Source organism: Mixophyes fleayi, chromosome 2, assembly GCF_038048845.1.
Source record: "Mixophyes fleayi isolate aMixFle1 chromosome 2, aMixFle1.hap1, whole genome shotgun sequence".
NCBI classification, from domain to species: Eukaryota; Metazoa; Chordata; class Amphibia; order Anura; family Limnodynastidae; genus Mixophyes; species Mixophyes fleayi.
Genome location: NC_134403.1, coordinates 54,772,921 through 54,795,290, shown reverse-complemented (window position 1 = coordinate 54,795,290; position 22,370 = coordinate 54,772,921). Strand labels below are relative to the sequence as shown.

At 38.5% G+C, this 22,370-nt stretch overlaps 1 protein-coding gene across 4 annotated transcripts in view; it reads left to right on the top strand.

Annotated features, from left to right (window-relative positions):
* Positions 1–22,370, top strand: part of DCLK1 (doublecortin like kinase 1) — a 311,215-nt gene that overhangs the window by 253,156 nt on the left and 35,689 nt on the right. For all 4 annotated transcript variants that reach the window (XM_075198997.1, XM_075198999.1, XM_075198998.1 and 1 more), the window contains 5 exons: positions 7,246–7,379; positions 8,462–8,539; positions 8,837–8,933; positions 9,670–9,750; positions 13,975–14,088. In XM_075198997.1, the coding sequence (XP_075055098.1) occupies positions 7,246–7,379; positions 8,462–8,539; positions 8,837–8,933; positions 9,670–9,750; positions 13,975–14,088 (504 nt within the window). The remainder of the gene's footprint in view (positions 1–7,245; positions 7,380–8,461; positions 8,540–8,836; positions 8,934–9,669; positions 9,751–13,974; positions 14,089–22,370) is intronic.

Below are 22,370 nucleotides of genomic sequence, written 5' to 3'. Positions count from 1 at the left end.
GTTGCTACCGCGGTGACCGGTTGAAGTAAAGCATAAGTGCTCTTACTCGTTACATGAGAATGGGTCAGCTCAGACAATACTGTATGCAGCAGATTCACTATTCTTATTCACTACTCTTTCTGTGAAGTAATTTTTCCTCAAATTTCCTCTGAACCTACTTCCCTCCAGTGTCAGTGAATGTCCTCGTGTTCTATTATTTCTCTTCCTTTGAAGAATGTTTCCCTCCTGTACTGTGTTAAACCCATTGATGCATTTCAAAGTTTCTATCATGTACCCTCGTTCCCTTCTCTGCTCCAAACTATACATATTAAGATCTTTTAGTCTTTCCGGGTAAGTTTTGTGCTGTAGGCCATGCACCATTTTAGTTGCCCTTCTTTGAACAGTCTCTAATGTATTTATATCCTTTTGGAGATTTGGCCTCCAGAACTGAACACAGTATTCTAGATGAGGCCGTACCAATGACCGATACAGTGGCAGTATTACTTCTTTCTTTCTGCTACTGATTCCTCTCCCTATACAACCAAGCAGGGGCGGGCTGGCCCGGGGGGCAGGGGGGCATCGCCCCCCCGGGCCGCTCGGTCAGGCCGCTATTAGGGCCGGGGGTAGGCAGGCCGGCCGGCCGCCCCCCGGCTGCAAAATACTATGCTTTCCCCCGCGGCCGCATCTGATGACATCAGATGCGGCCGCGTCAGTGCACAGGCGGCCGCATCACATGACAGGGGATGCGGCCGCGTCATCAATGACGCGGCCGCATCCCTTTTCATGGAAGGCGGCCGCCTGTGTGCCCCCCGGCCACGCCTCTCCCAGCCCGCGCCTGCAACCAAGCATCCGACTGGCCTTTCTCATTGCTTTGTTACATTGCTTACCTGCCTTTAAGTCACCTGAAATAGTGTCTCTTAGATCCCTTTCCACCTCAGTAGATTCCATTATACTGACATTACTGAGCCATGACTTTGTTACTAGTTCATAGTGAATAGATATTCTCAAGCATATTGTAACCCCCAAAATGGCGGCCTCCAACTGTGTGCCAGTGAATGGTCCACTTTAATGCTGATTGGTGGAAATGAGTTAAGGAATAAGACTTACTCACCTAAAATGTGAGTTTAACAGTAGACCTGTTGTCTACTTGTGGGGCTTTTCTTCATCTTGGTTCAGCTTTGCATTTTTGCTGCATATATTATCATCATCATCATCAGCTATTTACATATGTACAGTAGGTTTTAAATAAGACACCTCCTTAAAATTGTACCTCTACTACACACAGTTGGTTTATTAGCAGGCTATTATTATAGCTGTATAATAACCCTCCAACAACAGTTTCTCTGTCTCCTGCCATATGCAGCTCTTTCTAAATAAAACCCTCACAGACCATTCTCCATCTCGGCAGTAATAGGTTACAGATGGTACGGCACAATTATATGGGGATGCATTCAATTACTGTTGTGCAATTACAGTTTTACAGCTTCGTTAAACCAGAGCACCCACTACACTGTGACTAATTTAAACTAATCCTGCTCTCTTTTTCATCATTTATTAGGGTATAAAGAAGAGTGATGCTAGCGCAGTTTATTGTGACCACATTTTTATGCATAATGTTTGGGCTTGTTGCTTTTAGGTGCAAACAATAATATTTATTTAGCTATTTTAATCCATTCTGGAGCTTTTCCAGAATCGCCATGCCATGTATACACATATAGGGGCTAATGCAAAGCCGGTTGCAAAATGGGAGTATATTACGCTAAAAAAAATAGCGTATTTCTGCCCATATCCAAAGCCGTACAAATCTTGAGAAGTCTCCGCCTCAGCAGGATATGCACCTGGCTTACAATAAGTCATCATCAGCGAGTATCTGCCTTCTAGCAGGTGCAAAAGACACGCCTCCTAACAGGTGCATATTTGTGTTTCTGCAGGTCAACATGAGCTGTATTTGCATAAACACACCTTTTTTGTACTTGGCCAATGTTAGAACGTCCTTCCCTCCCCAGTCCCGCCTCTCCAGGCATAAGTGCCAGAATAGCGCAAATCTACATAGGCGCATATCTGCATGATGAGTGTATGGTCATTATCATCACCATGAAGGACCACATCCTTCTGTGGCAACACACAGCCATGGTGACTGACAATGTTTTTATTACAGATGGACTTTTATGGCCAGTATTACATGTATTTCTTTAGACAGATATATTTAGCTAAATGTGGTTTGTAAAGAATTCATTTTAAAGCGGCATCTACGACGACACCTTTCCCTGGCTTTGAAATAGGCCGGTGTGCGCTTGTTACAAGTCAGTCTACAGCAGATAATGAGATCCAGTTTTTAAGAATCTCTTGCAAGCCAAGGATTACATCAGAGGCTCATGAAACAATTTGCTCTCCGAGCCGTCAGCGTGAGTTACACATAGGGACAATGAATTCAGAAACCCAAAATATTCCTCACCATGTTCTCAAATAATCTTATAGTTTACCATTCTAAAAGTATTGTGAAACTGCAGGGAGGTTATAGAGGAAACAAAAGTTATAGGTTTAATATAAAATACTTTTTTTTTACAAAAACAAACTTTGTTTCCCTAACTATTTATAGAAGTATTTGAATGTGGTTTATTCTTTTGTCACTTATAGTTGCAACATTATTTGTATATTAGCTTGGAGCATAGTTTAGCCAGGAAACAGCTCATTTCTTCCTAGCAAACATTCTTCATTACCTTTTGACAACTTTAGGGAAGAGTCAAGGGTCCACTGAGAGTCGGCTAGAGGAGCTTGTGCTCACATAGCTGGGGTATATAACAATACCATTCTAAGTGTAATATTAGTCCTGGGTGCTCTGAATCACTTTGTTGCTCTTGATAGAAAACTAGTTAATCACAATTTATGTTTTGATTTATCCACTAATGGTACTATTAGACTACATGGGTATTATATCATGTTTTCCAAGCAAACAATTTGGCAGCTGCCTCTCATATTATAAAATGTAAAGAGATGACGTAAATAAAATGACTTATAACCCAAAGGGAAGCTCCGAATAATTCTAGGGGGATTCTTGTAACAAAATATTCATAATCTATGTGTATGCATACAAATGCAAATTCTATATATACGCACAACAAATGTAATGTGCGTTTCTTTTAAAAAATGCACGTGCAACGGATATACGCATGTCCATATTCAACAAGGAATGTATGTGCAGATACGTCTGCAGGGCCATCTTTTCCATTGGGCACGATGGGCAGCTGCCCGGGGGCCCCACGGGCAAGGGGGCCCCATAGGCACGGCTCTTAATGAGAATAAATAATCCTGCAAAAGAAAAAAACCTGCAAAAAAAACCTACAAGGGTCACTGAGCAAGTACATATATCTATCTCTATCTCTATATATCTATATCTATATCTGTATCTGTATACATCTATATATCCTTATCTATATCTATATCTAGGGGCCCCGGTGCACTGCTTTGCCCGGGGGCCCATAATGTTGTTAAGATGGCCCTGTACGTCTTGTGATGAATTCGGGTCTAGGTCTCCTCTGCTGTAATAGACAGGATACTGCAGGATACGTCCAATACATATGTGAAATAATACAAAGATATATAGATATAAACATAGTCATTAATAACAAAACATTAAGAAATAAAAAATAAAATGTTTTTTTGTTTGTTTGCTGTTGTCAATGAAATACATTTATTAGGATATTATTAATGTCTGCTGTACATAAAATACATTTATTAGGATATTATTAATGTCTGCTGTACATAAAATACATTTATTAGGATATTATTAATGTCTGCTGTACATAAAATACATTTTTACAGTTGCTCCTGATTGCAAACACATGTTATAGCGTGCCATCATCGCTAGTAATTGACACTTAGACTAGACCTGTAGCTGGTACAAATAATACGACTGAAAATCACAAACCTTAGAGATGACCAAAGCTTGAATCGGACGCTGCTGCATCGCCCGACCTTGGCACTGTACATTGGCTACGTGCCGCCCAATCGCTTACCTGTTCGGCTCCTGAAATCATAGCCTCGAAAATGGATTGGACATTGCTGCATTCTAGGGTTCATGGTCCAGTTTTGGAAATGCGCACAGTAATTACGTGCATTATACGCAACATATTACCAGATACGCTCTGAAATAAATCATGAAACTTCTATATTTACCTTTGAAGGAATCACAAACTAAATTATAATGAGTTTTTGTCTTTCCTTAATTGTTTCCAGCATCTTCTGTTCACTGCCAGGGACAGGCAGAATGTTAACATGGCATTTTCTGCATTTCGTTCCAAAACAAATTATTACATTTTTGGTCGATCGTCGGGTATCTGGCAGGACTATGCAAAACGTTCTCGTTTTTCTTTGCGCTAGCTTACAATGTGTTTAACATGTGTTTCTTTGGGCTAATTTGGGATAAATAAGAAAGATAATGAGGCAGCCATTATATTTGAAGCAGTATGGTTGGAATAAGCTTGTGGAATTGTCCTCCTGATTAAAATTATTACATTCCCATGATATAATGCAAAAAACATCCCGATTCATTGGGAATGACTACTGAGAACCATTACGGGTCTGTCCAGCAGGATGTGAAGCCGAGCATGAATTCTCTGGTTTGGCAATGAAAATCATAGCGTCTGAACTTTTATATCTGGATGAGCTGGAAGATATATCATTCCTTTGCTGCTTCTAAAGCAAAAATGCTTTGATTTATGCTACAGTAATTATCAATATATTTTATTTGATAGTTTTAGAAGACTTTAAAAAGAAGATTGATTTACAATGAACTTCTATACATTTATTTAATGTGACTAGATACATGTTCAATAACTGTACATATGGCTCTGTATCACCGAGCCCTATGCCCACTTATATTAAAGCACAAGAGATGTCAAGAGTTCTTATAAAAGAATTTGTGACTAATCTTTATCATTATTTGATTCACACATTGTCAGCACCGGGATGCAAGTTAATTAAATAGATGGGGCCAGATTTACTAAACGGCGGGTTTAAAAAAGTGGAGGTGTTGCCTATAGCAACCAATCAGATTCTAGTTATCATATTTAGCACATTCTACAAAATGAGATCTAGAATCTGATAGGTTGCTATAGGCAACATCTCCACTTTTTCAAACAAGCAGTTTAGTAAATATACCCCTTGGAGTCTAAAACTAGTTAGTCCTTACAGTAAGCTGCCCTCTACTGTTGTGTTGTGTCCTTTGACAGCGTGATGTGTTTCTAATCACACCTAATTTTCTGACTGATAAATCATAGATGTTATAGTTCAATTTTGCACAAAATAAAATGATGGGCCTCATTCATCAAGAAACACAAATCTTTTTTTTTTACAAATGCACGTACATCCGGTATATGCACATCTGTATTCAATGGAAGCCGAATATATGTCTGTTGATGAATACGGGTCTAGGTCCATTGTGCTCTAACAGACAAGACACTGCAGGAAACTTCAATTATATATGTGGAATATAGTCACAAAAGAACACAGAAAAATATTCACTTGTTAATAATATATAATGACAATTCTGTCATTAATGACAAAACATTAAAAAAAGTGATATTTATTTTTTTTAGTTTTGTTTCCCGTAAAATAAATTTATTAGGATGTTATTAATAATTACTGTCCATAAAATAAATTTATTAAGATGTTATTAATAATTACTGTCCATAAAATACATTTATTAGGATGTTAATTTTTTTTTCATATTATCCGGCTACATGCTTTTATACAATCAGTGCTGCAGGTGGGCTGATAAGTCTCAACACTGAACAAGTGAGCTCACAACCGGAAGCGCAAGTTGCCGAACACAGTACATGTGTTGGCAATACCAATTTATAGCGCTGCATACCGCCTAGGTTCCGTACATCGACAGAGGAGACCATAACAAGGAGGTGGTCATTTTCCACACTCAAGGATGTGAGGCTCTACTTTATAAGTCTTTCTTGAACATCATGTCATTTCACCATTAACACACTTGGTGTTGCTGACTTAGGTGAACTTCACTTCATGGTGGTATTTTCTCCAATAGGTGTTGCAATGACACTTCTCTAGTTGCATTACCAACTGCATATATGTATCATATACCATGATTGTATATTAGGAATCCAGTATGTATTGGTATTTTTAATATGCATATTCATGCTTATGGTGATATAGATTTGAATTGTTTTTACATATGTGTATATTAAATAACTGTGCCGATTTGAGATTTGCGCTATCTTATCTGTTTGTCTAGTTTGTTATTAATAACTACTGTACATAAAATATATTTATTAGGATGTTATAAATTTCTACTGTACATAAAATACATTTTTACAGTTGCTTGTGATTGCAAACACATGTTCTAGCATGTATACATAGCTGTCATCACTAGTAATCGGCACTTACACCCGATCTGTAGTTGGTGCAAATGACGCAACTGAAAATCCCATACCTTAGAGTTTCTCAAAGCTTGAACCGGACGCTGCTGAGTGTGCTGGAGCTTGGCACGCCCTTAATGTGCACTGACTACGTGCATACGCCCAATCCCCTTCCTGTTCCAACCCTGAAATCTTAGGCTGTAGTAAGGGTCCTTTGCGCTCAACGATGAATTGGGCGTTGCTGCATTCACTGGTGCATGGTTAGTTTCTGGCCATTCGCAGAGCGATTTTACGCTAAATACAGCATGTATAGGCATTTACGTTCCTTGATAATTCAGGGCCCTATGATACTATGCTTTAGCCTGTCATACATATAATTCAAAGAGCGGAAAGGTTGCTTACATTTTAAATTATTCTGTTAATTACTTAAAGGCTTAATTACAAGGTTTAAGTATGTGTTTCTTATTCCTTGCTGTAAAGGAGAATTTGGAGTTATTGTCTGTATCACTGCCTACGATTTAGACTTATCCCATTCTGTGTTAAGTGCTTTCCAATTAACTTATTTAATTACTTTGGAGGAATGAGGAGGTGAAATGATTAACAAAGTAAAAGAGAAACAATGAGTAAGTAAAAAAAGGAGATTGTTATTATTTTTTATATACGAGCCAATCATTTTATGTAGTTCTGTACAGAGAACATGTAATCACTCCCACCAGTCTCCTGCCTCATTGGATCTTACAGTCTAAAGTCCATACCACACACATACTAGGGTAATCATGACTGGTTCCATACTGAATGAGAATATTAATTGATGATAGCGTACTGTCTTGAACAGGGAAATGTAATAATATTTTATAAATGTTGGCTTATCTTTCTTTCCTAGGTGTATGAACACCAGGATGGCAGTAAATCACTGAAGCTTGGAGACTTTGGACTGGCAACAATGGTAGATGGACCCCTATACACTGTGTGCGGAACCCCAACATATGTAGCTCCAGAAATTATTGCAGAAACTGGGTAAAACTTTTTTGTGTCTGAAACTATTTCAAACCACTTTTAAAGAGAACATTGCTGAACATATGCATTCTCTGCCATTGTTATAAAGAATGTTGTATGATTAGCCAGCAAGCTCACAGTTACTCTGAACAGTTTGGTTTAGTAAGATCATTTGGAAAGAAGACTTTGAAATGCAATAGCCAGAAGCAGTGTTCTCAAGAACCGATTAGGTGGAATTTAATGTAATCTAGGTGGAATTTAACTATTTAGATGTGATTGAGAGTTTCTCATACCAACCACCTCTGATTTCTATTATACTGAACAAGACTGTTATACAAAATGTATAAAATTATTTGGATATATATTAGGTAAATGAAATACTGAATTTCTCCTTCATTTTTATAATTCAGGGAACGGCAGCATTTATCCCATCATCTGTCTACGTCATATTCATCGCCTTCATCCAAATCCCCATTTTCATATTTCTTGGTCCATTACATAGATCTTTAAATAGACAATGTAAGACCGTTCACTAGCTCAGAATATAGGCAATTGGTTCACACTTAAATCATCACAGTTGTATCCAAATTTTATATTATTTAGATGTTACGGTGTTACCTTACGTACGTATATATTTTTGTATGCAAATATCTTTATTTGGAACAAACCTTCATAGATTTTAGGTATCCCTTTTTCATAATTTTCTTAATTTTTTTCTTTTAAGCAGATGGCAGTAGTATGGGAAATTTAGCTGTGAAACTTATTTCTTAGGTACATCTATTAGCCTACACACCATAGAGGAAGGCATTTTGTGCTGAGACCTGAATGCCACCTATCAAATCACTGTTAATTGGTGTCAGCGGTGAGGCATGAAGTGTACTGGGAATGTCACTGGTCCCTAGTGAATTGACAGGTTGCATTCTCATGAATATTGACACAAAACGGCTTCAACAAAATGGCTGCCTCAGTGATGTCACTAGAGAAATGAATAAATATTGGTACAGCCCTCATAATCGCAGCTTCCTCTCTGTTTATGCTTATGAATACATTGGAACGACAGACTGAAATATATTGTGTAGCAAATAATTTTTGTTTTTGTTCAGGTATGGCTTAAAGGTGGATATCTGGGCAGCTGGTGTAATTACCTACATCTTACTATGTGGCTTTCCTCCATTCCGTGGGTATGTGTAAAATCCGCTGCAACTTTTTCTAATACAAGTATTGCTATAATAAAAGCAATAATAGTTTGCACCACAATTTACTGCTAATCTTCTACACTGTAATCGAGGATTGCAGTTTCAACACATTGTTGAAAGTAAAGGAAGGGATAATCTTCTATATGGGTCCACACTATTGTCTTGCAATTAATTTATATTGCAAAACCCGTTGCAATAATATAATATAATATAATATAATATATCATCAGAAATAATAATATATCAAAATATGTGCGTTTCTGTCGTTTGTTTGTTATTTAGAAGTGGAGATGACCAGGAAGTACTTTTCGATCAAATTTTAATGGGCCAGGTGGATTTCCCATCACCCTACTGGGACAATGTTTCTGATTCTGCAAAGGTAACTTATAAACACTGCATGCTGCTTAGATGGAACAATACAAATAACATTTATTTAGTGTCTACAAAGACCGGTGGTATGGCGCTAGAAATAAATGCCATTTACTTTTCATACTCATGGTTATGAGTTGTCCATTTGTCACATATAAGATGCAGTATTTATTAGAACTGGTATACATTGTAACTAGACAAAAGCGTCCATTTTATACTCTATGTCAGAACAATCTATTCTACAAGTTTCACCTTTCATTATAATAAAGTATTAAATATTGTAAAAGTGCAAAATATATGTTATACTAAAGTGCGGTGTTACAATCTCTGATAATGAGATGCTGCATTCTCATAGCTGATTTCCATGGGCATAGTCAGGTTTTGAAAATTTGCTGCTGGGAAGATTTGTCCTTGCTTGTAATTAGGGGTGTAACTCTGCCTCGCGGAGCAGAGGAGGGGGCTGTGTTCTTCACATGCACCCTCTGTGCATATGTCTCTCAGATAAGAGAGTTAGCCCCTGGGGGTGTTGTTGGAGCCCAGGGGTGAGGGAAGTCTCCCATGTGGGTCTTGGAGGGGAACCCCATCACCTCTGGGACCCCCTGCACCCTGTGTAGTTCCACCACTGTTTGTCATACTGGCCTCAGTACTACTTCCTATTGTTGTGGGCAATAGACAGCTATGCAGTGGGTTCAGTGTTCAGCTTCATTGCAGTCACTCACAATCAGACCATCTTGCTTCTTTTCCAGGGACTTATTACTATGATGCTACAAGTAGATGTAGACCAGAGGTTTTCCGCTCTGCAAGTTCTTGAACACCCGTGGGTTAATGTAAGTCAGATGTCAGCTTAATGTACCAAACTATTGTATATTCCAATCATTTTGGGGTTAAATAATTACTATTCATAGCAAGGTCACAGACATAAAATATCTGAAAACAAGAGTAGACAACATTATCAGATATGGGCCTGAGTCATTAAGGAACGTATCTTCCCATGGTCAGAACCAGACGCAACAGAACGCAGCCACGTCCGCGTCAGCTTCGAGTACAAATGACACTTACTACAGCCTACGATTTAGGGGAGTGATTGAGGTGAGGAATGGGCGAATTTCCTTAGCAATGTACAGTAAGGGCGTTCCTGTGCAGCAACATCCAAGTCAGGTTCAGGCGCACACTGAAGTGAGCGGGATTTCTGCCGTATCTCTTGCACCAGCTAGAGGTATAGTTTAAGTCCTGAGTCCTAGTTATGTCAGTATTGTATGCATGCTATAGCATGTGTTTGCAATCAGGAAAAAATGTCTGTTATGTACAGTAGACATTAAGTACTCCCTAATTAATGTTTTTCAAGAAAAGGAACCAAATATTTTTTTTAAAAAATCCCATCTATATTCATAAATGACTATAATATTGACATTGAACATAATTATTTTTTTTTTATACACAGGTTCTTTTGAAATTTTATATTCCACATAGGTATTGTCCTGCTGTGTCTGGTCTAGTAGAGCATAGTAAACCTACACCCGTAGTCATCACCACACGTATCCTGATTGGTTGATGACTTCGGAGTATGCAGATCCGAGTTACGTGCAGTTGATAACAAATGCACGCTGGGCTCAGTACACCTGCCTTAGTGACTCAGACCCAATATCTTCAGTGGCTTCTTCTTGTCACCAGTTTCAACAGAGTTCTATTTATTTTAAAGGGATAATTGATTAATTTTCATCCCCACCACTAGGAAATAATTGCAAAATATTGTCCCATTAGATGTGTTTTAGGAACCTCTATTGCGAGAAAATTAATCAGTCATTTGACATATGTATACATTTATTATATGCTGTATGTATATATTTCTATGTATTATCTTCATTGTCATCTATTACCATTTATCTGTCTGGTAAGGAGAGAGTATTGGCCCTTACATGAAGCCTATTGTCCGCTCAATTTACTGAGATTTGGGGGAACACTAGAAACTTGTTTCTCCATCAAAAGCTTTTACTGTCGTCTCAAAAACTAACATGAAAGGGAGAAATGTTACCTAGGTTATATATATATATATATATATATATATATATATATATATATATATATATAGTAGTATTAGTAGTAGTGGTAGTAGTAGTAGTAGTAGCAGCAATGGTATTAGTAGTGGTGTTAGTAATAGTGGTAATGGTAAAAGTATTAGTAGCAATGGTAGTAGTGATGGTAGTGATGGTAGTAGTAGTAGTAATGTTAGTGGTGGTGGTGGATGTAGTAGTAGTAGTGGAGGTGGTGGTAGTAGCAGTACTAGTAGTAGTAGTAGTAGTAGTAGTAGTAGTAGTAATGTTAGTGGTGGTGGTGGATGCAGTACTAGTGAAGGTGGTGGTAGTAGCAGTACTACTACTAGTAGTAGTAGTGATAGTAGTAGTAATGGTAGTGGTAGTAGTGATGGTGGTTGTAGCACTTGTGGTGGTAATAGTAGTAATGGTAATAGTGGCAGTGGTGGTTGTAGCAAAGGTAGTGGTGGTAGTGGTAGGAGTGGTGGTGGTGGTTGTAGTAGTAGTGGTAATAGTAGTAATGGTAGTCGTAGTGGTAGAAGTAGTAATGGTAATGGTGGTGGTTGTAGTGGTGGAAGTAGTAATGGTAATGGTGGTAGTGGTGGAAGTAGTAATGGTAGTGGTGGAAGTGGTAATGGTGGTGGTGGTGGTAGTGGTGGAAGTGGTAATGGTGGTAGTGGTAGTGGTGGAAGTAGTAATGGTAGTGGTGGAAGTGGTAATGGTGGTGGTGGTGGTAGTGGTGGAAGTGGTAATGGTGGTAGTGGTGGAAGTAGTAATGGTAATGGTGGTGGTGGTAGTGGTGGAAGTAGTAATGGTAATGGTGGTAGTGGTGGAAGTTGTAATGGTAATGGTGGTGGTAGTGGTAGTAATGGTAATAGTAGTAATGGTAGTGGTGTAAGTAGTAGTAGTGGTGGTGGTGGTGGTATTAGTAGTAGGAGTATTAATGAAAGTAGTGTTGGAAGTAATAGTAGTGGTAGTAATGATAGCAGTAGTAGTAATAGTGGTAGTAGTAGTAATAATAGTAGTGGTAGTAATAGTAGTAGCAGGTCATGGTGGTGGTGGTGGTGGTGGTGGTGGTAGTAGTAGTAGTAGCAGTAGTGGAAGTAGTAGTAATAGTAGTAGCGTTAGTACTGGTAGTAGTAGTAATAGTAGTGGTAGTAGTAGTAACAGTAGTGGAAGTGGTGATAGTAGTAATAATAGTAGTGGTAGTAATGGTGGTAGTAGTAATAGTGGTAGTGGTGGTCCTGTTAGTAGTAATAGTAGTGGTAGAATTAGTAATAGTAGTGGAAGTGGTGGTGGTAGTAGTAGTAGTAATAGTAGTAACAGTGGTAATGGTAGTGGTAGTAGTAGAAGTGATACTAGTAGTGATGGTGGTATTAGTAATAGTGGTGGTAGTGGAAGTATAATAATAATAGTAGTAGCGGTGGTAGTCATAGTGGTAGTAGTAGCAGTAGTGGAAATAGTAGTAATAGTGGTACTGGTAGGAGTACTAGTAATAGTAGTGGTAGTAGTAATAGTAGCAGTAGTAGTAATAGTGGTAGTAGTGGTACTGGTAGTAGTAATAGTAGTGGAAGGGGTGGTAGTAGTACTAGTAATAGTAGTGGTAGTAGTAGCAGTAGTAATAGTAGTGGAAGGGGTGGTGGTAGTAGTACTAGTAATAGTAGTGGTAGTAGTAGCAGTAGTAATAGTAGCAGTAGTAGTAATAGTGGTAGTAGTGGTAGTAGTACTAGTAATAGTAGTGGTAGTAGTAGTAGTAGCAGTAGTAGTAATAGTGGTAGTAGTGGTAGTAGTACTAGTAATAGTAGTGGTGGTAGTAGTAGTAGTAGCAGTAGTAATAGTAGTGAAAGGGGTGGTAGTAGTAGTACTAGTAATAGTAGTGGTAGTAGTAGCAGTAGTAATAGTAGTGGAAGGGGTGGTAGTAGTAGTACTAGTAATAGTAGTGGTGGTAGTAGTAGTAGTAGCAGTAGTAGTGGAAGGGGTGGTAGTAGTAGTACTAGTAATAGTAGTGGTAGTAGTAGCAGTAGTAATAGTAGTGGAAGGGGTGGTAGTAGTACTAGTAATAGTAGTGGTGGTGGTAGTAGCAGTAGTAATAGTGGTACTGGTAGTAGTACTAGTAATAGTAGTGGTAGTAGTAGCAGTAGTAATAGTAGTGGAAGGGGTGGTGGTAGTAGTAGTAGTAGTAGTAGTAGTAGTACAAGTAATAGTAGTGGTAGCAGTATTAATAGTAGTGGAAGGGGTGGTAGTAGTACTAGTAATAGTAGTGGTAGTAGTAGCAGTAGTAATAATAGTGGAAGGGGTGTTAGGAGTAGTAACTCTGCATATAGAGGACTACATATAGTTTATATTACCTTCAGCAATAACCTGCTATAATGACCTGCTATAATAACCTGCTATAATGACCTGCTAGAATTGATTATGTATGCAGTGTTTTGGTCCAGCACAGAAGGTCACACAGACCTCTTGCACAACCCATTATTACATAACTATTCCATCCTCTTTGGGCTTCTTCATTTCGACAATCACCAGACCTAGAATCCATAAGTGTCTATTAGTGTAACTGAACGTGATGCTAAGTTCATGCTGATCATTTCTAATTATGTTGGGGTTGTATAAAATATTTTATATTTCACTAAGTATCTTGGTTTCTGTTCCTCCATTAGCTGCAGAAATTAACCAGTTTGTCTTGTAGCTCTGCCATATATTCAGGTGACATTTGTATTGCCCTAATCAATGGAATATTCATACAGCAGAAACATATTAAGATAAAAATAGAAACACTAGATTTGAATCATTCTTTGCTCTACCATGCTGGTCATTGGCTGCATTACTGTGCAATGACATATCAATATATGTAATACTGGATATGGTTATGGCAGCACTGTTCAATGTACTGCATAGAAATAACAGTAAATGTAATTGAGGTGGGGTGTTTGACAGGGTGACATGAACAAATTGGGTGCACAATTATCATTTAGGGTATACAATATATTGATTATAGATGATTATTCTGTTCCCTGGCAGGATGATGGTTTGCCAGAAAATGAATACCCACTGTCGGTGGCTGGAAAGATAAAGAAACATTTCAACACTGGTCCAAAACCCAACAGCACTACTGCCGGAGTCTCCGTCATTGCAGTAAGCATACTGTTTGACAACTTAGATATTTAGCTATCAAATTTAGATCGTTTCATGAGAATCCTGTTTGTATTAATAAGAATCTCTACCTTTGCATACAAAAAGGACAATCTTTAACCATTCTTTTGGGCTGGGGATATATCAATCATTTACATATGAACATAACTAGTAAATGATATGCTGTAAGATGTACAGGAGTAATATTCCATACATAAAAGTAGAAGTAGGACATAGATGCAGATATATCTATGTTACATCATTGATATTACAAGTGAAATTACCAAGTAATTATTTCATGGTCATTTTTAACCATTTTGAAGGGATGTTATGAATTAGGAACCGAAATTGTTACGCCCCAGTCGTAGCCAGACCTCAATAAAAAGGCAAATTGCTGCATATATTAGTGTAGGATTTAATATAATCAAAATCCATTCTTAAGACACATTCTATTTCATTGAAATTCCCTGTCAGGGATTCACTACAGTCAGCTATCTCTAAAATTAGTGTCATTGTAATTTTATATTTGATATATAATTATTCAGTATACATTTTATAAAAAATGGAATATTCTTGATTTCTAATAAAGAGATCCCTATTTTATACAAGTACAGTTCAGTGAGCTGGAACACCCAAGGTTGATCATCAATAATGTACTCTAGGCCATTCTGACATATGTATACGCTACAATGATAATGAAGTATGTATCAAAATGTACATTAATGCCACTGAGCCTTCGTAATAGAAAATATGAGATAACATTAACATTTCACATATACAAAGTATATCTAATATCTAACCCGCCTCCCTCCCGCTTAATTTTCCAAGCAATAATAAAACTCGCTCACCCTAGGCCACCCGTTCGAATGTTATATCCATTAAAAACATGTAGTCCAGGCCACATAATCTATCAAATATATAAAAATGTTTCCCCATCCGTCAGATTAGCGTAATTTGTCTTAGAGCAAGACAATTAATTAGACATCTTATAAAAAATATTTAAGTACAGTTTTAGATGTACAGTGCAAAATCAGATAAACCAAGTACATTATATTAGCAGTAGTATGACATTTTCAATGGTAATGCAGATCCACTAGATTGAAACGACAATGAGTTCCAGCCTGCAGGTGACACTTGGAAAGATGTTTTACTGCCCGATCTCCACCCATGTCTCTACTTTAACTACCTGATTCAGAGCACTGTTCACATTGGTTTTTGTGTAGCTGTACCTAGGTACAGCCTGTATGGATAAAAACTCAGTATGGGCAGTGCTGTGGATGAGGTATTAGGTGCCCCCGTGATAATCTATAACATTGTTGCGGGTTTCATTTCACGTAGCTGGGAGCAACCAGGGTTAGGAACCACGGATGAGGCACGTAGAACACTTCATTGTCCATTGGATCCAGTCTCCTTGGCTCTGTCTACACCAACCACAGACATGATACCATAGACCAACGATGCAGGCCCACGTTTAGTGAAATATTGTAAAGCAGTTCTGGGCAACTTATTTTCCATGGGCCTCTTGTGGCCCTTATGGAGGCCACAATATATATTTTATGACTAGAATAAGCCAAACATCCGTCCACTATTGTCTAGTCATGTTGGTCAACAAGTTAGATTAAGCACCACTATGGCTTAACCTCCTGAAAACAATAAATGAATCTGGACTGGACTACAAAATTGTTCCAAAATAAAATCCAAATGTTGCCACCAATTTCCGTGATCTGCCACCATCTTCAAAGCCCCCGGGTGAGAAGACATCATGGTCTAATCGTGATCGTAATCACCTTAAATATAGCTTTATGATGGATACTTTCTTGTCAGGAGCCGTATTCCCCTTTAAGTTGAGCCATCTATAAAAGAATAGTTAAAAGCTTATGCTTAAGACTCTCATCCAGAATAATTTCATGAGAATTTGCTGTACCGTTGCCAGTATTTAGAACTTTTACTTCCACATCTCTTATCTTAGAGAGAACTGGGGCCAAGAGAGCAGTAAGTGAAGCTCTTGGATGAGAACCATTGCCCAAAACTGTATTAAGATTTATCACATCTAGTTCCTATTAACTGGTGATAACAAATGTTGAATGTTCCCCCAGCTGCTGATAATAGATGTGCTATTCCTGTTACCTTTTGTTGGATGTGGGCCATGCATATTAACCCTGTCATTACTAGGATAAGCATAACTCTGTATTAGCAATGCTTTTTATTTTATTATGGAAGCATGAAATTGACCTGTTCTCATTATTTTATTTTTAGTTGTTGGCTTTTTAGTTATTTTAGCACTATGCCCATTATCTTACTTGCATGTTTTTCAGTGATTTCTATCCAAGTTATTCTTTGCACATTGCATATTCTCTGCTCATTGCTCATATGTATTACGTTTGCCATTGCTTACATGGATAACTATGAAAGACAACAGCACTCTGTAGGAGATAAAGGACCGCCAGCACGCTTGTCCATGAGAGGGGATGGGCAATTCCTTGCAGACTTCCTAACCAACCAATTATGCATTATTTTTTTTATTTTTTTTAATATTACATTTTGTTCTTTGTTATCCCCATATTGATGTATATATTAACGCAGGGTTTCCCAAACCCAGTCCTCAGGGCTCCTCAACAGTGCAGGTTTTCCGGATCACATGTGACATAATTAGGACCACCTGTGGATCTGTTACAATGTGTCAATCAGTAATGAATACACCTGTGCTCCAGCAAGGAGATATGGAAAACCTGCACTGTTGGGGAGCCCTGAGGACTGGGTTTGGGAAACCCTGTATTAACCTGATAGCAAAAAATCAGAAGTATTATTTTTTATTTTGACTCCTGATGACCACATTTTGGCATAAGTGTTCTCTTGTTGCTGAAGACTCGCTAGTTGAATGTCAAAGGGACACAATTATCAAAATGGTCTATTGCATATATATTAACATTTAAACATAGGATTATGGGGAACATAATTGTTATCTGTTTTGTGTGGATTTTTTTGCACAAAAGACTACAGTATTTTATTGTTGTAAACTGCAGCTATCATCATTGTAGCCTCCACATCTTGTCACTTTTCACTATTCTGCAAACACTAATTAGCTGACATTACTGATAATGGCCTAGGTAGACGTAGCCAGAATAGTTTCATGTGTAGAGTAGTCCTGGCACAACTGCGGCTCTCTAGGTGTGGTAAAACTACAAGCCCCAGTCTGTTTTGCCTGCCGATAGCTGGCAGGGTATTCTGGGACTTGCAGTTTCACAACACCTGGAGAGCCACAGATTGCCCAGGACTGGAGTAGAACATTAGCTGTCACCAATGGAAACCTGACTGCTGTGCAAGGCTCTTTTACAAACACAGTGGACCAGTCACAGGTGGAGATTCCAGATCAATAAAAGAGAGAGAACATCATCTGTATGGGTTTTATAACATTGATTACAGGACTCTACCCTGTATTTAAAAGGACATTAGAATGTTTTCCTGCTTCCCTTGTAAAAGCTTAGGTGGCGGATATGTTGTGCTGCTGCTTTGTCCATGACAATGGTGACTTTCAGGGGAATTATTCGGGGTAAAAAACCCAGCAGGTTTGAGAAATACTTAATTATCTTTTGAGTTTAAGTTTTTTGGGTGATTATTTCTGAAGAGACCCAGTACATTTACTACCAGAACCTCACCTGTGGTACCCTGAGGTTCAGGTGCTTGCTTGTACCATCATGGGATATAGGACTAAGTGGTCTCTTTGGGAACGCACTTTACCTGTAGAAAATACTGCTTGCGTTTAACATCCATTCCTGTGTTCAATGTGGCTTCTTCCAGAATATCTGCTATTTGTAATCACTTAAAGAAACGCCTTTTTCATTTGAATCAGATTCTAGCTGTCATTTTGTAGTATGTACTAAATAAGTGATAGCTAGAAGATGATTAGTTGCTATAGGCAACATCTCCACTTTTTCAAACCCACAGTTTAGTAAATATGCCCTCCTGAGTGTCTTGCTGTGACTTTCAAAAGGATGTTTGGAGACTCAGTTTAAGACTTCTGTGGGGAAGAGCAAAGGCAAGAGTTCAAAGTAAAATTGCTCTCTGAAATATTTGACAGTAACTCACAATTGAAAATATAAATTCTGTCAAGTTACAGAAACACTTAAGTATCTTGTTTTTTATTATTACAAAAACTCTTCTAAATAAAAATTATTAGTATTTCAGCTATAGTTTTCCTTTGTACATTGTTAAAAACTCATTCACACTTATGCATTGTTAATGCACTTGGCAGCCATTAACTAACACCTGTAAAGTACATTAAAAACTCTAAAATATTAAAGCTGCATTTAAAAAACTTATGGAAAACTAATTAAAACATATCACTAAAATGCATTTAAATCAAGTCTTAGTTTTCATGCATTTTTAGCCGATTTCCCAGCACATTTGTGAGACTAAGCCCCGAAGGTTTGCCCAATAAATGCCAACAGATATTCCCCAGTAGTTTATCTAAGCAAAGAGTTGACTACTGACCTTACCTAGTGTTCTAGAAATCAGCGATTTGTAGCAGATGTGAATCTGTCAACCCCAGACAATGTCAGAAGCAGTTCACAAATCACTGCTGGTACAAATTACTGTTTATGTCCAATTTACCAACTACAGTGTAACTTAATGCTGTACATTCCACATTAATTGCAGGGCTCTGCTGGATTCATGAAAGTCTGGAATTTAAACATTTTTGATGAAGACATACTACAGTTTTACACTACAAGTTGACTATAAAATGTCGCTACTGTAAAAATCACTGCAAAAGCAATTTCTAGAGGTGAATTAAAACTACCCAATGAGCAATGAATTGTTTAAGAGTGGTCTTACATATTTCTCACTCCTAGGTGATGATGTCTTGTAGCTCATACTTGCCAACTCTCCCGGAATGCCTGGGAGACTCCCGAAATTCGGGTCGGTCTCACGGACTCCCGGGAGAGCAGACAAGTCTCCTGCATCCCGCAACTGCCTAGCCTAAATGACGTCATTTTGGTCCCGCCCCCCCACGACAAAACGGCATTTCCATCGCGGGGTGGGGCCAAAATGATGTGTTTGTCCGTGCCCCGCCCCCTCCCGCCCTCTAGTCACGCCCCTCTCCCGGACTACACTTGCCGAAAGTAGGCAAGTATGTTGTAGCTTGCCAGGCAGGGGAGCTCGGACATAGAATGTACACGTTTATACTATAGGTTAATATGCTGTGTGAGGGCACTGAGAACAAGAAGAGACAGCAGTACCCCTGCAGTATATTTAAGATTTTTGGTGGTTGTTAATACTCTACTTGTGGTAGAAGGTATTTAACTAAACAAAAACATCCTGATTCATCAAGGAACGTAAATGCAGATACGAGCCGTATTTTGCGTAAAATCTCTTAGCGCCTGACTACACCCCAGTGAACACAAGAACATCCAGTTCATATTCCTGCACAAAGGACACTATAACAGTCTATGATTTCATGGACGGAACGAGGAAGGGATTGGCGGAATGCACGTAGTTGATGACCAATAAGCTTGAGCGCACGCAGCAGCGCCCAATTCTAGCATTGGGAATTTTGAAGGTGCGTGTTTTTCAGTTGTGTCACTTGCCCCAGCAAATAGGTCAGGTGATAGTGCCGACTGACAGTGATAATTGACACATATACATGCATTTTATGTACACTAATAACATCCTGATAACAAAAATGGAAAACAAAAACTTTTTTATTTATTTATCTATTTGTAAATTTTTTCATTAATGACTATGGGCCTGATTCATTAAGGATCTTAAATGAAGAGGATCCTTATTTCAGTCTCCTGGACAAAACCATGTTACAATGCAAGGGGTGCAAATGAGTGTTCTGTTTTGCACATAAGTTAAATACTGACTGTTTTTTCATGTAACACACAAATACTTGATAGCTTATTTGTACACTGAAATTTAAAGTTGATTTGTGTGTGTTACATGAAAAAACATGTAGTATTTAACTTATGTGCAAAACAGAACACTCATTTGCACCCCTTGCATTGTAACATGGTTTTGTCCAGGAGACTGAAATAAGGATCCTCTTCATTTAAGATCCTTAATGAATCAGGCCCTATATTATTAACAGGTGACGATAATTTATTTACTTTACTTCCTTTTCCTTCTGCTGAGACTTCCACATATGTATTGGATTTATCCTGCAGTGTAATGCGTCTGCCAGAGCAGAGCATACCAAGACCCGTATTTAAAGGGGGGAATTGAATACCCCCCCAAGTACCGTCGCGTTATAGATATTACCGTTATTACGGTAATATTAACCCGGCGTTAGAACTACCGTAATAACGGTAATTACGCGCACTATTACCCTAATAACGGTAATAGTTTTAGCACGCCGGTACTTCGAGGGGAATTGATATCCCCCCAAAGAGACGTTTCTTCAGATTCACTTGTAGTTGAATACGGACGTCCGTATGCCCGAATTATGTGGATTTTTGTTTTTTAAAAAAAAAGAAAATTTAGGTTTCTCTGTGTCTGCCTTACTGAATCAGGCCCAAAGCAGTTAAACTTTCCCAATAGACCATTATGAACACTTTTATATAGAGGCATATTGTATCACTGACTACCATCTCACCAGCAGCTCTAAATTACAACTGAATTGCCACATTTTGTGGTTAACACAAAATAAATTAAATAAAATATGTCCTTTTAGAAGAGCTGTAAAAATGATCAGAAGACACAACACATTCTTAGAGTATCTTTGATTAGGGCTGTGTGAGTAGCAGCCAAGTTGGGATTTTTAAACTCCAGTCTCCATGTGACATTTTCTAGAAAAAAAACATCTTTCTTTCTTATTGAGGCCCACCTTTTATAGGGCAGCTGGTGCTAGTTAGTAAGCTAGTAGGAGTCTCTCCCAGCTGTGTATATAGACATTTGTGGACTACGCACCAAAATTTTGTAAGGTGATTTTCAGGGGACTCTTGACCATGTAAATAAAGCAGACAATTTCTCACCTCCTGCGGCTTACTGAAGCTCCCTCTAGTGATCAGTTCATGGCTGCTGTTATTAGTAACCAATAGGAAGCAGAACACCATTCAACCAATCACAGGCTTTCTTTTGTTTACTATGCCAGCAGCCACGGCCTGATCACTAGAGGGGGCAATGGCAGTGCATCAGGGGCCATGGAGATAATGGGGCCCACTGCATGGTATATGCAGAGGGTCGGGGGCCCCGGTTCTCTCCTCCCTGCACCGAGGGCCATAGCTCGCTAGTTCAACCTCTGAGAGGCTATGCTAAGTCGGAAGAAGTGAAAAATAAAGTGCAGCCCTACTGCTGCTGCAAGGAGCTTTTACAAGGGAAGCCTCCCACCTCAGGCCTAACAGCAGCAGCAGTTCCGATAGCAGCCACATCTCCCACAGTAGTTCGCTTCTGGTCCCTCCCCTAGGTCACTTAATTGACTATTTTAGAACTGCTGCATGTTGCTGTCCAGGGAAGACTGCTTTGTACTTAATAAAAGGCTGCACCGGATTTGATGAGAGACCTTCCAATCAAGTGCATCCTCTTATTTAATACTGTACTTCAGACCTTGAGGCCATCTAAAAGCTTTACAGGCAGCAATGGCAGAAGGTTTAATGGGAGCCAAGAAATCGGTTCTGCACACCCCCTCTTCCAAAATAGGTATTACGAACTTTTTTATTTTACCAAGCAGGTATGTAAGGCAAGATGGCATTTTCTATGCCACACAACTTTTTTGAGAATTGGCAAATATTTGTGAATTTAAAGCGCAGTTGACTGCAAAACTTCAAGAACAGGAACCAGCCTTATATTAATATTTGAATACACACACAACTGACATTTTAAACAAATACAGTACACTACTCTTATTTGCAAAAATGGTTCAATGTTTAATTGAGGGTCAGCAATCTAGTAGTAAAGTTATGTTGAATTAATGAGGGCTTGACAGAGGCATAGAGACAAATAATAAGAGTAATTTCCAAAAGTGCAATAGTGTGGGCCCATAGCTCAAATGCTGTTTTGTGACATTATGCACCTATCTTTGTACTAAAGTGCCAATCTTTACAGGAAAATTCATGGATTTGCAGACAGAAATGGCAGCATCTGCAGGGGTACAACATTTTGGATATTCAGATTCCTTGCTGAGCACAGGGATGAATGTGCCTTGTTAGGCACCAACATGCAAATACAAGATTACATTTTCAGTGATGTAATTATTTAAGGTAAATCCAAGGTTGATCTAAGGTACATTTAGGGGCCTATTTTAGTAGAGGAAGGAGCACTGAGCATAATTTTTTATTTGTTTTTATATG